This window comes from Lagenorhynchus albirostris, chromosome 1, assembly GCF_949774975.1.
Source record: "Lagenorhynchus albirostris chromosome 1, mLagAlb1.1, whole genome shotgun sequence".
Taxonomy (NCBI): domain Eukaryota; kingdom Metazoa; phylum Chordata; class Mammalia; order Artiodactyla; family Delphinidae; genus Lagenorhynchus; species Lagenorhynchus albirostris.
Window position 1 is genome coordinate 138,934,284 of NC_083095.1, and position 15,869 is coordinate 138,950,152.

Consider the following 15,869-nt stretch of genomic DNA (forward strand, 5'->3'; position numbering starts at 1 on the left):
TAGTGAGAGGCCCGCGCACCGCGATGAAGAGTGGCCCCCACTTGCCGCAACTGGAGAAAGCCCTCGCACAGAAATGAAGACCCAACACAGCCAAAAATAAATAAATAAATAAATAAATATTTTTTAAAAAATAAAAGAAAAGAAAAGAAGAAAAAATTCATTTTTCTGACCTTAAGGGAACAAAAGTCATCCTAGGAGGAAATTGCCTGTGCCTTCTCAAAGATACAAATGTTCTACCTGGTCTTCTCCAGGAACACTTATCTCCACCATCTTTTAAAATACAAATTTTGAAAAAGGGGGTAATTTAGAACATGACTTGTCAAGGATAAATAGAAATCCTAAGTGTCTTTTCTGTAAACATTAGTAAAAAGAGTTTAGCCATCTAGACAGGTGACCTTGATTTGTTTCATCTGCCAGAAGCCCAATTTGAATCCAATCTCTTCTGTAAATGATGGGTTTTACATATTTGTACCTGACTCATGGCTGAAATTTTGAGACAGGAGCTATGAGGTTTTTGTTTGTACCTATCTATATATGTGTTATAGATGTATGGTACTGCCAAAATTCATAAAACAGCTCTATTTAATTGGCTTTTAAAATTAAGTGTTTATATAAATACTCATAAATGTGAAGAAAACCAGCCAAATGAATTTCAGGTTCACATGATCTGGGAAATATTCAGTACTGAACGGATATCTGGTATTAAAGCTAGCTTAAGCTTGTTGGTTTAATTAATATAGACACGTCTTTAGAGTCATCAATGTTAAGTATAATACTTCTTCTGTTGTACCTAGGTTTACTGAAGGTCAAGTTTATGTTATTCCTATAGCAAATTTGTCAGTAAGAAAATTAACTCGACGTGAAAAAAACTTTTAAGGCAAGTAAGATGTATGTCTTCAATGAAAGAAGGTGTGAGGAATAAAAAAAATACTGAAAAGAGTTGTGCATGATCAGGATTTTCTAAGATTGGATTAAATTTAGTTGGGCAAATGGATTTTGTTGGGAGTAGGCTGAGGCAAGACTGGCTTTGGTTTCTCCCTGCAAAGTTTTCTTGAAATGCTGCTTTTGATAACAGATTATGTAAATTTCTTTGCCTTTAAGTGAACTGTTTTTGCTTTTGAGACCTCTTTTAACTTTGGTTAAGGAATAAGTATTGTCTCACAGTGACCTATGATGGTATTTGACCAAGTATTTTAAAACTTTTTGACAAACTCACCAAAGATCAAATTTTAATTAGTTCTTTTGATTTACAGCTAACTTTGGGATGCTTTAGAGGGCCCCTGAGGCATCTCAAAGAAAAATACTTAACTAAGATTATTTGGTATGTTAAGTTAAATGTAATCATTCCTAATTCTGGTTATTGTAACCAAGTTTCTTTATCAATTACACTGTAATCAGAGGTTTAATCATGCCTTTTAAGTGTTCTGTCATTTATAGATGGCTATTTTTGTACTCTGATGCTGTTACAAAAAGTGCTTCATCATCAAGAAGATTCATAGGAAGGCTAAGGAAACAGTCACAACAGTTCCATATCAAGATGATGGCTGTGCGAGGATTCCAGCCCATACCAACTTAAAACAAGGAGCTGTCCTGTCCCTGGGGTCCCTAGATCAAGCATCTAGAGATTTTTACTCCCTGACAGGCAGGATCGATCCCCCTACTCAGCCTTGAAGCAGTTACAGAGATGGACCGTTGCCCCTCTACTTCCCAGAAGAATATAGGAGTAAAATCTCTGGGGAATGAAAGAGGAGGAAAGGGGGCAGGGTACAACATTTAAAAGAATGGCATAGCCATCGAGGACATTAACTGGTTAGAAACAACTAGGTCCAAGATGGCAGAAGATTTGACTTCCACTAGACCTTGAGCGTCATTATATGCTCATCATAATACATCAACTAAATGATACACCCACCAGTGCCTTGACAGTTTCCAGGCTGACCATAAAAGGTCAAAAAGTGGACCGTGGCCCAATTCCTGGAAATCCCTGTCCCTTCCCCAAAATAGTTAGACTAATCCTCCCACTCATTAGCCTATGAAATTACCCAGCCCATAAAAACTAACCACCACATATTTCAGGGCCTCTCGCCTTCTGAGATGGCCCACACTCCATCTGTGGAGTGTTTCTCTCTAAATAAATCCACTTCTTACCTATCACTTTGTCTCTCACTGAATTCTTTCTGCCATGAGACATAAAAAACCTGAGCTTCACTAAGTCCTGAGATCAGGTGTGTGATTTCAATTAAAAGACAGTGGGTTCAAGTCCCAACCTGGGTTTTGGCTGGGTTTGAGTCTGGCCCACGGGTTCAAGTCCCATCTGAGGTGCACGGTTTCAATACGTGTAAGTAATGATAATTTGGTCTCTAATTCCAATATTCATTCTTTTTAAAAGTTCATGTCTTATTGCATTACTCAGAAGTTCCAAAAAATATTAAATAATACTGGGTTATAACAAGCAACTTTCCTTTATCTCTGATTCTAACAGGAATGCCTTTAGTGTTTCAGCATAAACATTAGTTCTTGGGGTCACCACACATTTCCTGAGTGCATTCTAAGAGCTAGGTTCTATGCTACTGCCAAGGGTATAAGGTGAAGAGGACACAGATCTGACCGCCAAGAACTTAAAATTGGTTTTGTATAATGTCATATATTTAGTCCATCCATTTTGTCACCAAGAGCAGAGGCAGCCTTCTTTATTTTGGATTTGTAATTAGGATTGAGTGATGTGACATGTACTTCCCAGGGTTCTTCTGAGATAATCATGGAGTTCATCTCTGTAGTATGTTCATTTGAGATCAAACTTAGCTGCGTGTGATAATATTATTGTAGGCTTCTATAAATATTCTTCATCCTTTGGGCAGCTAACTGCCAATGCCCTTTATGATGCTTTTTTCTCTGAAATGGCCTTGGTAGGCATATTCACAAAGCCACTTCCTGGATCATTCCATTTCCCAAGAGAAAGTATCTATGGAAGAAAGATGTCTTTGGAAAGAAGGTAGATTGTGAGTGCAGGAAAATCTGGAAGCTGGGGCATTTTGAATTCTCAGATACTCAGGTAAATAGGTGTCTAGTTCTTCTTGTACTTTGTACTAACAACCATTACCTTAATTCAGGAAATGATAGAGCTGTGTATCTTCCCAGGGAAATTCTTTTCATATGTGTTGCTCCAAGAAAACATGAGGTAATCTCAGGCATGGGGGGAGGGGGTGGGCTAGGACAGCACCACTTTCAGTCCTGGGCATTGCTGGCTGCTGAAGCCCCTCCACTCCTTCTTCTCTCTTGCCCCACTAACAGGACCCAGATATTCCTGAGTATCCACTCATGCAGCCCAGTTACTTGGAGGGAAGCTGACCTTTCTCAGCTCCAACCTGGAGCCTGTCAGGACATTCTCACAATTTTCCAGTAACTGGTTTAAGGCTGTCCTGCAACTGCATGAGGTCAAGGAAACCAAGACTCTGCTCAGGATGTGGAGAGTGACACCCTCTCTCTCCTCTGGAGCATGATGTGAGCACATGTCCTGGGATGGTTCCAGTCATGTCATTACCAAGAACAGAGCCAGCCTTGGGATCAAGCTGATCCCAGAAAGCTGAGTGCAGGGAGAAAGGGGAAAGCCCAGGTCTGAGTTGCATGTTCAATTGCCCTGGAGCCCACCTTCTCCCTGGCCTTGCAGACATGAGGCCTGCCGTCCCTTTCCATCTGACCAGATGAGGTGCATCTTCTGTCACATGCAATGAGCCACACATGCCGGGTAACCAGCCATTATTGCTGGCATGCTGTGCTCAGAAACTTCTTAGTCCTGAGATCCTCCGACCTCTGCACATTGCTGCTCCGGGGACAGGCAGCCACAGGAGTCCTAAGCAGGAGCACACCCTGCTCACTTCACATCCCCAGGCTGAGCAAGCAGGCAACTCACAATGGCTGGCAAAGTTAAAGAGAGGGTTCTGAAGAGCAAATGCTATACAACTGCCTTGGATTCTTATAATCTTTTATTTCTCTTTTTCTCTGTTTAGAGACAGAAGTAATGACTCATAAGACAAAAACCTAAAGAGCCCAGCCTCTTGGTGCAGGGAGCTGGTGTAGCCTATGTCACAGTGTCCCAATGTGCAGCTTGCATGTCACCCAGCTGTTTCCTCCACAGGGTCTAAAAGGATTTGCCATGAGGAAGTGCCCTGGAGTACTCAGAATATGTTCTGTCAGTGTAACCGAGCAGGACCCTACGGGGTCTTCCCAGGACAGACCCCTCCCCCATATTCTCTGCTATAGCTCCTCTCTGAAGTACCTAGATGATAGTATCTGATGCATATTTCCTGAGTTTTCCAGATGCTGGTACCACCACCAGAAGGAAGAAATTAATGCTTGATGATCATGAGCCCTAAGGATTGATCACCATCAGAGAATTGTGCACAGCTGATCACAGACCCTGGCATGTCCCTCTCTCACCTGGCCTTTAAAAATGCTTTGTTGAAACCCTTTGAGGAGTTTGGGGTATTTTTGAGCACGCGCTACCCGTTCTTGCTTAGCCCTGCAATGAGCTTTTCTCTGATCCAAACTCTGATGTTTTGGTTTGTTTGGCCTCACTGTGCGCCAAGCACATGAACTTGCATTTGGTAACATTAGGTCACGTATTAATAATACCACACAACAGTGGCAACCCGAAACGTTCTCTTTGCAAAGTGAAGGTTGTTTATTGCTTGTTATGATTTTAACAGGCGAGACCCTACATAGGAACTATAATACCTACAGGTGGTCTTTACCAAATGCCTGCATAGAGTAGAATGTTGGAATGAATTTCGTGTGTGTGTGTGTGTATGTGTGTTTTCCCAGAGTTCTCACTTTCCCTTTCCTGGTGAAGCAGAGTCCACCCTCCCAGTGGTGGGATTAAGAGACAGACAGTGGGGATCTCTGCTGGGGCCGTGTGCGTGCCTGTCACCTCCCCTCACATCGTCCACACCCGCCCAGGGTTCACTGTGCTCACACGCATTTCCACTAGGGGAAAGCAAACATCACACGTGTTGAAGAAAACCGATCAGACTGCATTTTCTTATAAAATGAGATGAAAAAATAAATCTAAACCCACCTCTCAAGTGTCGCTCTTCTTTAAACTTTTATATATGATAAAGCTCTTATTTTTCTTTTCAATATACTCTAGTTAGAAATTTTAAAAAATAAACTTTCTTTTTTGGTACCTTTCATTTCCTGTGTTAGCCTTGGAAATATATAAAATACATCTCACTAGAACTCTTCTGTGCAAATAATAAACATAAATAATATTAACATCTATGTTATAAAAAAAGCATTTCGAGGTTTTCACCGCTGCCACCGCCAGCTGTAATCCCTGGAAGGAGGTCCTAGAAGTAGTCCGTGGTCTGCCCACTCAAGCCTCGCAGGTCCTGGTCTGGCTGCGGGGGGCTGGGTAGGAACTCGCCGTCCCGCCTGTCCATCTGTAAACCACTTCGGGAGAACTGTAGGACACTTCCCAGCCCGCTGACCAGAGAGAGGGAGGAAATCCAGTTGAGTGAGCTGAGGCTGGGCAGGCTGAAGATGGACGACAGGGCAGCTGCCCTGCTGGCACTTGTGGGTTTCATCTTGGAGTCCCCTGGACAGCCTTCCGGGATCACCTTCCCTGGTGAGGAGGACCCTGGGGTCTGGCTGCCCAGCCCTTCCAGCAGGGTGTCCTCCCTCAGAGACATGCCCATGTCCACCACGCTGGGCTCCCCGCTGGCCTCTGGAGAGCAGGACGACTGCTGTGCATGCCAAAACACCTGCGAGCTACAGTCCTGGGAGAAGGACCCCGAGGCACTGATGCTCCTCTGTTCTGACGGTTCCGTCCTCGGTTCTCCTGGGAGGTGTCCCTGAGCAAAGGTCTCTTTGGGAGCCCTGAGTTTCCTGGGGGACCTTCTAACCAACTGACGTCCCAGCTGCAGTTGGGTGGGGAAAAGGCTCCTCTGCAGGGCTTTGAAAAACAATCTGGAAAGAACATATAGAACACAGTCAGCTATTGCTGCAGTGGGGCCTTTGAGCTTCTGAGACATGAACGGTACAGGAACACAACAAAGGAGAATGCTGTCAGAGCCCACGTGGGACCCAAAGGCCACTGTCCCTGATACCCACCTGGGCAGCAGCGCGGCGACGGGTGCTATGAGACAAATGAAGTAAAACACAGGGTCGCCCATTAACGTCTGCATGGTCCAATAGGGGTTGGATGGAGGGTAGCACATTGCACAGGAAGCATTATAAATCAAAGCCACAGTGAAAAATAAAAGTATACTGAAGCCACAAGCCATCCAGTTGAGCCAGGTCTGAGGGGGAAAAAGAAAGGGCTTTTATCTCAACAAAAATGCACTGGTCCTCTGCAAGTGGAGGATGTAAGAGGGCGTAGTGGGAACAGGGTGGTCGGTGGGGCATGGAGCCTTGAGAACTGGTGGACCGGCCTGAACACAAGTGGGGAGACGGAAGTCAGGTGCCAAGGGAAGGACAGGGAAGGAGAGCTGGGGTGGAGGGGCTCAGGCAGGCAGGAGCCCAGCACTGCCCGGGACAAGTGCTGCTCCCACACCCTGGCCTTGCGTGTGCATGGCCGGCCTGTGCATCTGCTTTTGTTCTCATCACAGTGAGGCCAGCTTTGCAGTCCCCCCCAGCCCCCAACTCAAATCTCTGCTCAATCTCACAGAATGTGCACGGAAGTAAGCAGATCGCAGACCAGCCCCCTTCTGGATCAGGCCCACAACTCTCACCCAGGTCTTGGTTTCTATACCCAGGTGCAGGAGGAAGGTGAACAGCGCGATGGCGGTGATGGGGGTCCCCCAGGTGAACATGTCTGTGTCTGAGTCGTGGTAGGCCTGAAAGACAGCGAGGTCCTGTGTCTGTGTGTCGCCAGATAAAGCTGGTGGGAAAGGCTGGGCCGGGTGCCAACTTACCAGGTAGGGAATGAAAAAACACACCAGGCTCTGGAAGGCAGCATCAGCCATGTTCAACCAGAACGTACGAGGCCGATATTCCTGAGACACAAAAACAAGCACGGAGATTACAGGAAAGGCCTCATCTCTTCAAATGGTTTTCCGTCACCTACGGGGGCCATGAAGGCACAAGTCAAGCACCCCAGGGACACCTGCTAATTCAGGACTTTGGAGAGGGAGATCCTGGAGTGTGGAGGGCTGGTGAAAAAACACTACAGAAAGGCCTACAGGGGCACATGGGGCTGAGTAAGTCACTGCGAGCATTTGTGCCCACAAGGCCTGCTAAAGCATTCTCAGTCAACAGCAGAAAGATGAAAATGCTTTCTAAATCCCATAAGGAATTTCCCTAGACAGGGATTAGTGCATGAAATTCCGGCATCTGCCCCAACCTGAGCTGCCTACTTTGTCAGGGCTTTGCTTCCCTCCGTTGGTGGACCCGCTAGAATATTTCTTAAAAGTGAGTTATTTTAAAATTAGATCATGGGTGTTTCCTAATGTTAAAATCAAAAAGCTGTCTACCATGGGCAAAAAATGACTTTGAAACAGACTAATCAAGTCTTCCTTATCTGGATGCCCCAATCTGTATCTGGCACTGCGGAGTTCTGAGCTGCTGGTGCCAGCACTGGCCCGCAGGACGCAGGACGCAGGACGCGCAGAGCAGGCAGGATGAGCGTTTACTGAGCACTTACGAAAGCCAGGCCCTTCTGGTTTGTCCCCAGGACAAACTCCCTGTGGCCACCTAGGACGTGAGGCCTGGCTGAGTGCAAGAGCTCCCCCACGTGACAGGTGACAAGCGGAGGCCCTCCTCATCTACCTGACCCTAAGCAGCCCCCTACCTACCCCAGGCTGCCTGTGGGGAAGTCCACTCTTCAGTAAATCAGTTCCGAATGAGAGACCATTGTGGGATATGCGGGGATCCGTTCCCTGGGCACTCGTATAATAATTCCAACCAGCCCAAGAGAAGCACTCACAGGGCTTTCTTTAATGGCCAGCTAGGAACAGCTGGTAATTAGCACGTCAATCTATGTGATGTACTGATGTAAACATGTATTTTACATCATCTGTTTGTGTTCACTTGTTCTTCCCAGGGTTTCCCTAAGGGTTTATTTTCCCATTAATCCCCATTCAAAGGAAATCACATTTCTTTGGGGGTGTTTTAGAAAAATCTCTGCTCTGCCTGCAGTCATCCCACGTGACTTGGATTCCAAACGGGCTTTCCTTGGGCTCCTGGAGACTCCTGGTGTAAAGACAGTTTTCACCTCAGTATACTTTTTAAAAAATCTTTTTTTTTTTTTTCAAAAAGCTTTATGTAAATTGATATACAAAAACCACACACTTTAAATGTACACATTTCGATGGGTTTGGGCACATACATACACCCCTGATACCATCACCACAACCAATCAACCCTCTACTTAAATAAATGCATTGCAGTCAAGAGACAGAATTCTTTGTTTTCCTCCCACTGGTCAGATTCTAGAATTTTAACTGTTTGTTCCACAGTGTCCATTTTTTTCTTGGAAGATTTTATTTTATTTTTTAAATTTTATTGGAGTACAGTTGATGTATGATGTTGTGTTAGTTTCAGGTGTACAGCAAAGTGATGTACTTATACGTATATATATTCTTTTTCAGATTCTTTACCCATATAGGTTATTACAGAATATTGAGTAGAGTTCCCTGTGCTATACAGTAGGTCCTTGTTGGTTCTCTATTTTATATATGGTAGTGTGTGTATGTTAATCCCAAGCTCCTAATTTATCCCTCCCCGCCAATATTTCCCCTTTGGTAACTGTAAGTTTGTCTTCGAAATCTGAGAGTCTGTTTCTGTTTTGTAAATAAGTGCATTTATATCATTTTTTAAAATTGGACTCCACATGAGTGATATCATATGATATTTGTTTTTCTCTGTCTGCCCAGGGTGTCCATTTAAAGGCAGGTGTGGGACCTGAACTTTCCAGGAGCTGGATGTGGAGCGTGGAGGGCCAGGAGATGGGGTGGGGGGAAGGGGAGCTTCACCTCCATGTTCTGGCCGCTCTTGTAGAGCTGCGGCTTGGTCAGCAGCACGTCAGCCGGCACGTCCTTGTCCAGCACCCCAGTCACAAGCTGGGGAAGCGATGAGAAGAGCAGATTAAAGAAGATCAGATACCACTGGTCAATCATGGCGGATGCAGAGAAGCCACAGTAAAACTGGAACCAAAACAGGAGGCCCACGAACATCTGCAATCAAGGGAAGAGTGGGAACAAGCAATTCTCAGCTGCCCTGCAGAATCTTGTCCAAGGGAGCTGAGGGCTTTGCAGAGTCTGACTGTAAAGACTGAATTTATAGGCAGAAATTGTCTCCAAAGACAGTCCTCACTTTGGTGCCCTCTGTCTCTCCCTCCCCCTTCTCCTCCCTCCTCGATCCCTCGAGCATCAAAGACCAGCATTGCCAGCTGGGAATTCCCACCAACAGCCCTTGGAGGGATGGAGTCTTGGGCCCAAATGCCACAGATCATAAGAGAAAACAAAACAAAGGTCTGGCAGGGTCTAGGGTGGCTCCCATCCCAAGGGGGTTGGCTGGATACCTCACCCATCATGAGGCTTCTTTCCTTGTGCTCCACGCTGTGGCACTAAACCAAACCTACCTGGGCTACACCCTGGATCCTGCCTCCCTCTTTTAATGAGGAACAGTGTGCAATTATTGACTCACATGGAGGGGAGGACACACACAAGCATGGCGGTAAAGTTGATGGTGACACCAACATCACTGCCTTGACTGAGCCCTGGTATCTGCTGGGCACTCTGTTAGTGGGTGAGCTACAGGCATTATTGCTGGTCCCTACAGCTATACTGAACAGGAAAGTGAGGTTCAGAGAGGTGGAAGAGCCTCCTCCCATGCGCAGTAGGAGCTGGGTAGACCTCTTCCCACTATTACTTGATCACTGAACATCCATGGCCTGATGTTTTATGGGGCGCATGGAAAGTTAGCAATTGCAAAGCATTCCTACACTTATTAGCTGTGCAACCTGGCACAGACCATTTAGCCCCTCTCTGCCTCAGTGACCTTGTCCGTGAAATAGGCACACCAATGGTACGTAGCTGTGGGGTTGTGGTGAAGATTAATGACTAATGCACCTTCAAGTACTCACAAGAGCTTCCTGCATGCTGAGATGCTCATCAGTGCTTTGTGGTCGTTACTGTCGGCAGGATGGCTATTTCCTTTGTTTGAGGCTCAAGCAGGGTCAGTGTGCTCACCCCATTTAGAGGAAAGTTAAACTGAGGTCCAAGATGTCAAACGACTGGACTATGGTCATTGTATGAGTAACAAACCCAACTTGTTCAACCACTCGTGGCCTGGAGGAGCCATGGTGGAAGAACATTCTCTGCTGTGCACCGCATACAACGGCCTGGGTGTGGGCTCTGGAGCTGCCGCTGTGCACATTTCTGACCTTGACACAGTCACTTAACCTCTCTGAGCTCGGGTTTCCTGACCTGAAAATGGCTTGTTCCAAAGATCAGAAAAAATGATAGTCTACACTGATATCACCTCTAATGACACAGATCCTCCAGGACTTGTTTCAATCTATGACTTAATGCAACTTTTCCCCTCCACCCTGAAAACTGACAAACTTGGCTTTTTCATTGACTTTCTTCCCTTTTTCACACCCACGCCTGCTTTTCTTTCTCCCACCTCCTCAGGCACAGCCTAATGACTCATCAGTGAGCAAGTGGAGTCAGACAAAGAGGAGGAAAAGTACTTAAGATACCTGAGACTTTTTTTTTTTTTTTAACTGCAGTACACAAAAGCCTTCTCCCCAAACCACTGTTGCTATGGAAAGTTTTCTTCTCTGCTCCTTACTGGAAGGAAGGCCAACTTATTCCTAAAACTAATGAATTTCTCACTTTGGGAGGCAGAGTGATTATCCTCGAATTTCTCAAGTAGATTAAGTACTTGTTAACAGAGGCCTTGCATCTTATACAGAATAAAAACAGGGACCCCTTCTCGTTCCTTGTCCCCTCCGTGAGGACAGATTCACCGTGGCAGGCAGGAGCCAGTAACCATTGCAGGCGGCCACTCTGGGCCTCGTCTGCAACTGAAATATTGAATGCCATCCCCTCAATCTGAGAACTTTTCATTAGGAATTACAGAGAGCAGAGTTCAATTCACGTGTTCCATTTTGTTTTGTTTTCAGATAAAGAAAACAAAATCCACAGAAGGCAAATAACTCGCTCCAGATTGCACAGCTAATGAACTAAAGAAAAGGGGCTAGGATTCCACCCTGACCAGCCCCGCTCACCTTTACTCAAAGCACCCTCATACACCCTTGGGAGCTGGGACCCTCCAGGTTTGCAACTGTGTGCTTGGTGGGGAGGGGGGGTGCTAGGGAAGCAACACCACGCAGTCAGTAAAAAGGGAGTGATCTGACAAGGACAGGGACAGCACGGCACATCCTTGTGTGGATTGAGTCCCAGGCAGAACCCAATCTCAATTTATTTCCAAGACCCAACTTATAAAATTAGACATGCCATGATTGGTCCTGAATATCTGTATTAATTTGCTATAAGACATTTCAGAATAATGGGTGAGAGTGAGGAGGTGGGAGATGGGAAAAGAAAGGTGGGTCTAAGCGTCTGGAACAAACTATAAGAACATGCACAAGAGCTGTCCTGATGGTAGTTCAGAGTGAACATGGAGATTTAAAATGGAATTAGAAATAAACAAATAAACCTTTTAATTTATTTGATTTTGTTTCAGAAGACTACAGGATGATCTTGACTTTGGAGCTGTGGATTTCAGCAGGGTAGGTTTATGGGACTACTCGGCAGAGTCAGTTACCCCAAGAGTTTATTTACTTTGTCCCCTTGTTTGTACATTCAACCACAAGCTATCAGAGGCAAGATGGACAAGTAGCAATCCAGCAACTTCTCAGCAGAACGTCTATACCTCACTTACAAGTAGGGTAGGGTCTTGAAATGGCCATGTGGTCCAGCCTGGAGGACTATGGCTGCCATACAGCTGTCTGCCAAGGACACAGTAGTGAAAGAACTAAGATTTAAATGTTCGGGTCAACAGGGAATGGACCAGGGCCCTGGATCAGAGTCCCTGGAGAGACAGAATTGTCCTGAGCCAGCCAGGTCTGGGAATGCCCTAACTGAAGGGTCAACTACAGACTGAGCTGGCCAGAGAGGGTGCCTGCTGGCATCCCCTTCCCACTGGCCCAGGGTGGGCGCATTTTTTTACCGATTGTTTCTACTTTATTAAATCTGGACCCCAAAGCTTCAATGCCATAATTGCTATATCAAAGCCCATTTGTATCTGAATAAACAATTTTCTATGAAATCAGTTTAGGTCACAATCAAATTTTTATCACTTCACATGCTTCATTCACTGGTTCTGAACAATCTTTTCTTTTTAAAAAAAATTAATTAATGTTGGGGGTGCATTGGGTCTTTGTTGCTGCGTGCGGGCTTTCTCTAGTTGTGGTGAGCAGGGGCTACTCTTCGTTGCAGTGCACAGACTTCTCATTGAGGTGGCTTCTCTTGTTGCAGAACATGGGCTCTAGGCGTGTGGGTTTCAGTAGTTGTGGCACACGGGCTCCAGTAGTTGTGGCTCGCGGGCTCTATAGCACAGGCTCAGTAGCTGTGGCACACGGGCTTAGTTGCTCCGCAGCATGTAGGATCTTCCCAGACCAGGGCTCGAACCCGTGTCCTTTGCATTGGCAGGTGGATTCTTAACCACTGCACCACCAGGGAAGTCCCTGGACAGTCCATGTTAATCTTGGATTTACAAGTGAAATTATTTTATTTGCATATTTATTGAGACGGTGCAGTGGACTAGGTGTTGTAGTAGAGTGTAGTAAGTTGTAGTAGAGCGTCAATGTCTAGTGTGGAAGTACCCTGAATAGAAAACTATGGTAAAATGTGACGATGCCTATTGTTGACAAATACAGAAGCAACAATGCAGCCATAGGAGTATGTATATTCATGTCGGCCAGGGGAACGAGGAAAGGCTTCTCGAAGACTGCTCAGTATCAGGATCAAAGCCTGGCTGAGTCCTCGCATGCTGACCCAGGACTGCCAATCACACTCCTGCTTATCTTCTGATCCCCTGCCTGCTCTGGAGAGAGCACCAATCAGAGCACTGCTGTCTGTGGGCACCTCGGCAGACCACTCCTTAGAGACCAAGGGACAGAGTGGTCAAGGGCTTGGAAGCTGGAGTCAGATGGATGGGGGCTGAATGCAGCCTCAGCCACTCACTGGCTGATGATCTCATGCAAACCCCTGGACCTCGTGGTCACTCTACTTCTTATTATAAAGCTCCAAATGGATGTTCTCCTTGGATCTACCTGTTTCTATCCTCAGAGGTGCAGGTGAGTTAAGACTTCTGACCCTGCAGGGTACAACGCCAGGCCAGGCCTGGGGAAAATCCACAAAGGTCAAGGAGGGTGGGACCAATGGGAGGCTGTGGGGTAGCCCTCCGGCCACGTTCAGGTGATGGTCCTGTGAATCTCAGGCCTTTCACATCAAAAATCCTTGACTCTGGCACCAAATACGTACTGTGTTTTTGTAGAAGAAGTACAGCACCATGTTGGCAAGTCGGGAATAGCACCAGTGTCCATGAACGATCAAGAGCCTCTCGAGGTATCGGAATTTGGGCACCGCAAAGTCGCTGGCCATCACTGCCTTGAAAGGGAGAGAGTTCCCGTTACTGGTGCCCCTTCACTGCGCCTAATGTCTGTCTCATCTCCCCCCAAACACAAGGCACAAAATGGACGGAGAAATCCAGTCTGAGCTGGCTGTACCACTGTCTCCCTGATGAATGCCTGCATTTAAGAAAAATCCAATCTAAACAACACTCTAGTTTAGGGATATCACCCTAGAGGACTCATTTAAGATTTCAAATATATGTAATGATGGATTTTTAAAGTTTTTGCTTTTTCTTTTCCATGCTTTCTTTTCCATACATTTCTGCTTATCTTTGAGGGTTATTCCACACAAAAATGTTAAGTCTGCTTTTCAAATTTTATGGACTTCCTTAAACAACACCTGGAAAAGAGTAGGTGATGATGTTGTCCCATCTGTGCAACAGAATAACATCGTTGTGCATGACAGAAAAGAATGAAGCCTTAGAATGTCTGCTTTCTGAACCCAAACACAAGGATCTGAAAGCAAATAATGTCTTTACTCCTCTTCCTGTCAACATGTAGGAGTCAAGGGTTTTGTGCATCTTTTCTACCTTCCTTCATTTATTCCATGATTCATCCCCTCAAAAATCATGTATTAAGACCCTCCAGTTGCCAGGCATAGACTTGGAGACAGACACCATCACACAGGGTCCCTGTCCTCAATGGAGTCAGTCTAAAAACTCAAAGGGTTGTTAAACAGAGTTAAGGAGAGGCCCAGGGGGTCTTTGAGAAGCAGCCCCGACCCTTGAAAACTGCAGATAGACCCTTCCTTCCAGGCCTTACCTGCTTCTCCAGCCTTTGGCCACAACTTTCCACCTCCACACCCCAAACACACTGCTTGTTCCTCCATCAAGGGAGCCTCCCCAATGCTCCCAGCTGGGTTAGAGCCTCCCATCACATCCTCAACAGGGAAACTAGTTTTCTCTTTCACAGCACTCACTACAATTATGACTACTGGTGTAAGTTTAAAATACTTCTCTGTCTTCCCTCTCTGGACTTTCTGAACATCCCATGAGAGCTAGGACGGTAGATGTTGTGATCACCCTGCAGCCCTAGTTCCCAGTCAGTGCTTGGCCCATGGGGCACTCAACAAACATCGTTGACCAGAAGACTCTACAAAGACTGAGCACCTAAGAGCTACAAAATCTCCTTGGTCCCCTCTGTCTCTCTGCCCTGGACACCCTTCCCACCTTGGCTGAGCTGGGGAGCTGCAATCACCCTCACTCTTCCTCAGGGATGCAGCTTGGACTCCTTGGGTCCCTGTGGCCACAGCGCCCCACAAAGTGCATCTCCCAGAGAGCTCTGCACAATGTCCCTTTGCTTATCAGACTGACTAACATGCAAACAGGGCCACATTCCCCTGGGTAACCTGAGCCCTTAGAGCAGTAAGAAAAGGTGTCCAGTCTTACTGCCATCTTACATAATGTGCCCTTAAAAAAGAAGTATAGCTTTAAACAATACAGAAGCATCCAGTAACACCCCACGCAGAAGTCACGTCCACTCAAAGCCAAGTCTCAATACAGCTTGGCTGATCCCCACACCTCTTTCATGGCTCATAGACCCCTCTGGCTCCTGCCCTGAGGCCATGCAGTGGGGGCAGCTCACGGCCCTCCTCACCCACATGCTCAACCTTAGAGTCTCTGATACAAAGTGGATTCACTGGGTGCATTTCTCTGCATATGTGGTTTACAAGCACTGCCCTGGGTAGCTTTTCACTCTAGGAAATGAATGCAAAGGAGGCAATGCTGAAAAAATCAGAAGGAATTAACTATTTTGTTCATTCATTCAACAGATGTGTTTTGAGCTTCCCGCATGTACATGGCACCATGAAGAGGCACGGATGAGTCCAAGCTGGGCTCTATTTTCAATCTCATGGAGGAAGGAAAATGTACAATAAGGTAACACAAGTCAGAGGACGGGCAGTAGGAGAGTAAGAAGATGCTGAGGATGGGCCCAAGATGGAGCGACCGTGCTTCTGGCTCAGGACTTTCCATCTTACTGCGATTTCAGTGTCAAGTGAGAAAATCAACAAGCCTGCACAAGCATGGCACATGAGCGTTCAATAGCTAATTACTGAATGAATGCATCAATGAGATCAACCAATGACCAGTGACCAACATGCTGATTTTTAAAAGAAGACAACTGGATAGATTGTTCCTGAAAGTCTCCACCAAGTTAAAAAATACTGTGACTCAAAGTTAATCAAATGTCGGCAATTGTTGTAATGTTACATCCAAAAGAAGTACATCTT

At 46.0% G+C, this 15,869-nt stretch overlaps 1 protein-coding gene across 1 annotated transcript in view; it reads right to left on the reverse strand.

The window, feature by feature from the left end:
* Nucleotides 1-5,082: 5,082 nt before the first annotated feature.
* ATP10A (ATPase phospholipid transporting 10A (putative)) overlaps nt 5,083-15,869 on the reverse strand; it is a 181,279-nt gene continuing 170,492 nt past the window's right edge. The window contains 7 exon segments of the mRNA XM_060155373.1: nt 5,083-5,447; nt 5,450-5,964; nt 6,109-6,296; nt 6,729-6,833; nt 6,912-6,992; nt 8,970-9,170; nt 13,491-13,616. Coding sequence (XP_060011356.1) covers nt 5,305-5,447; nt 5,450-5,964; nt 6,109-6,296; nt 6,729-6,833; nt 6,912-6,992; nt 8,970-9,170; nt 13,491-13,616 — 1,359 coding nt within the window. The 3' untranslated portion in view covers nt 5,083-5,304.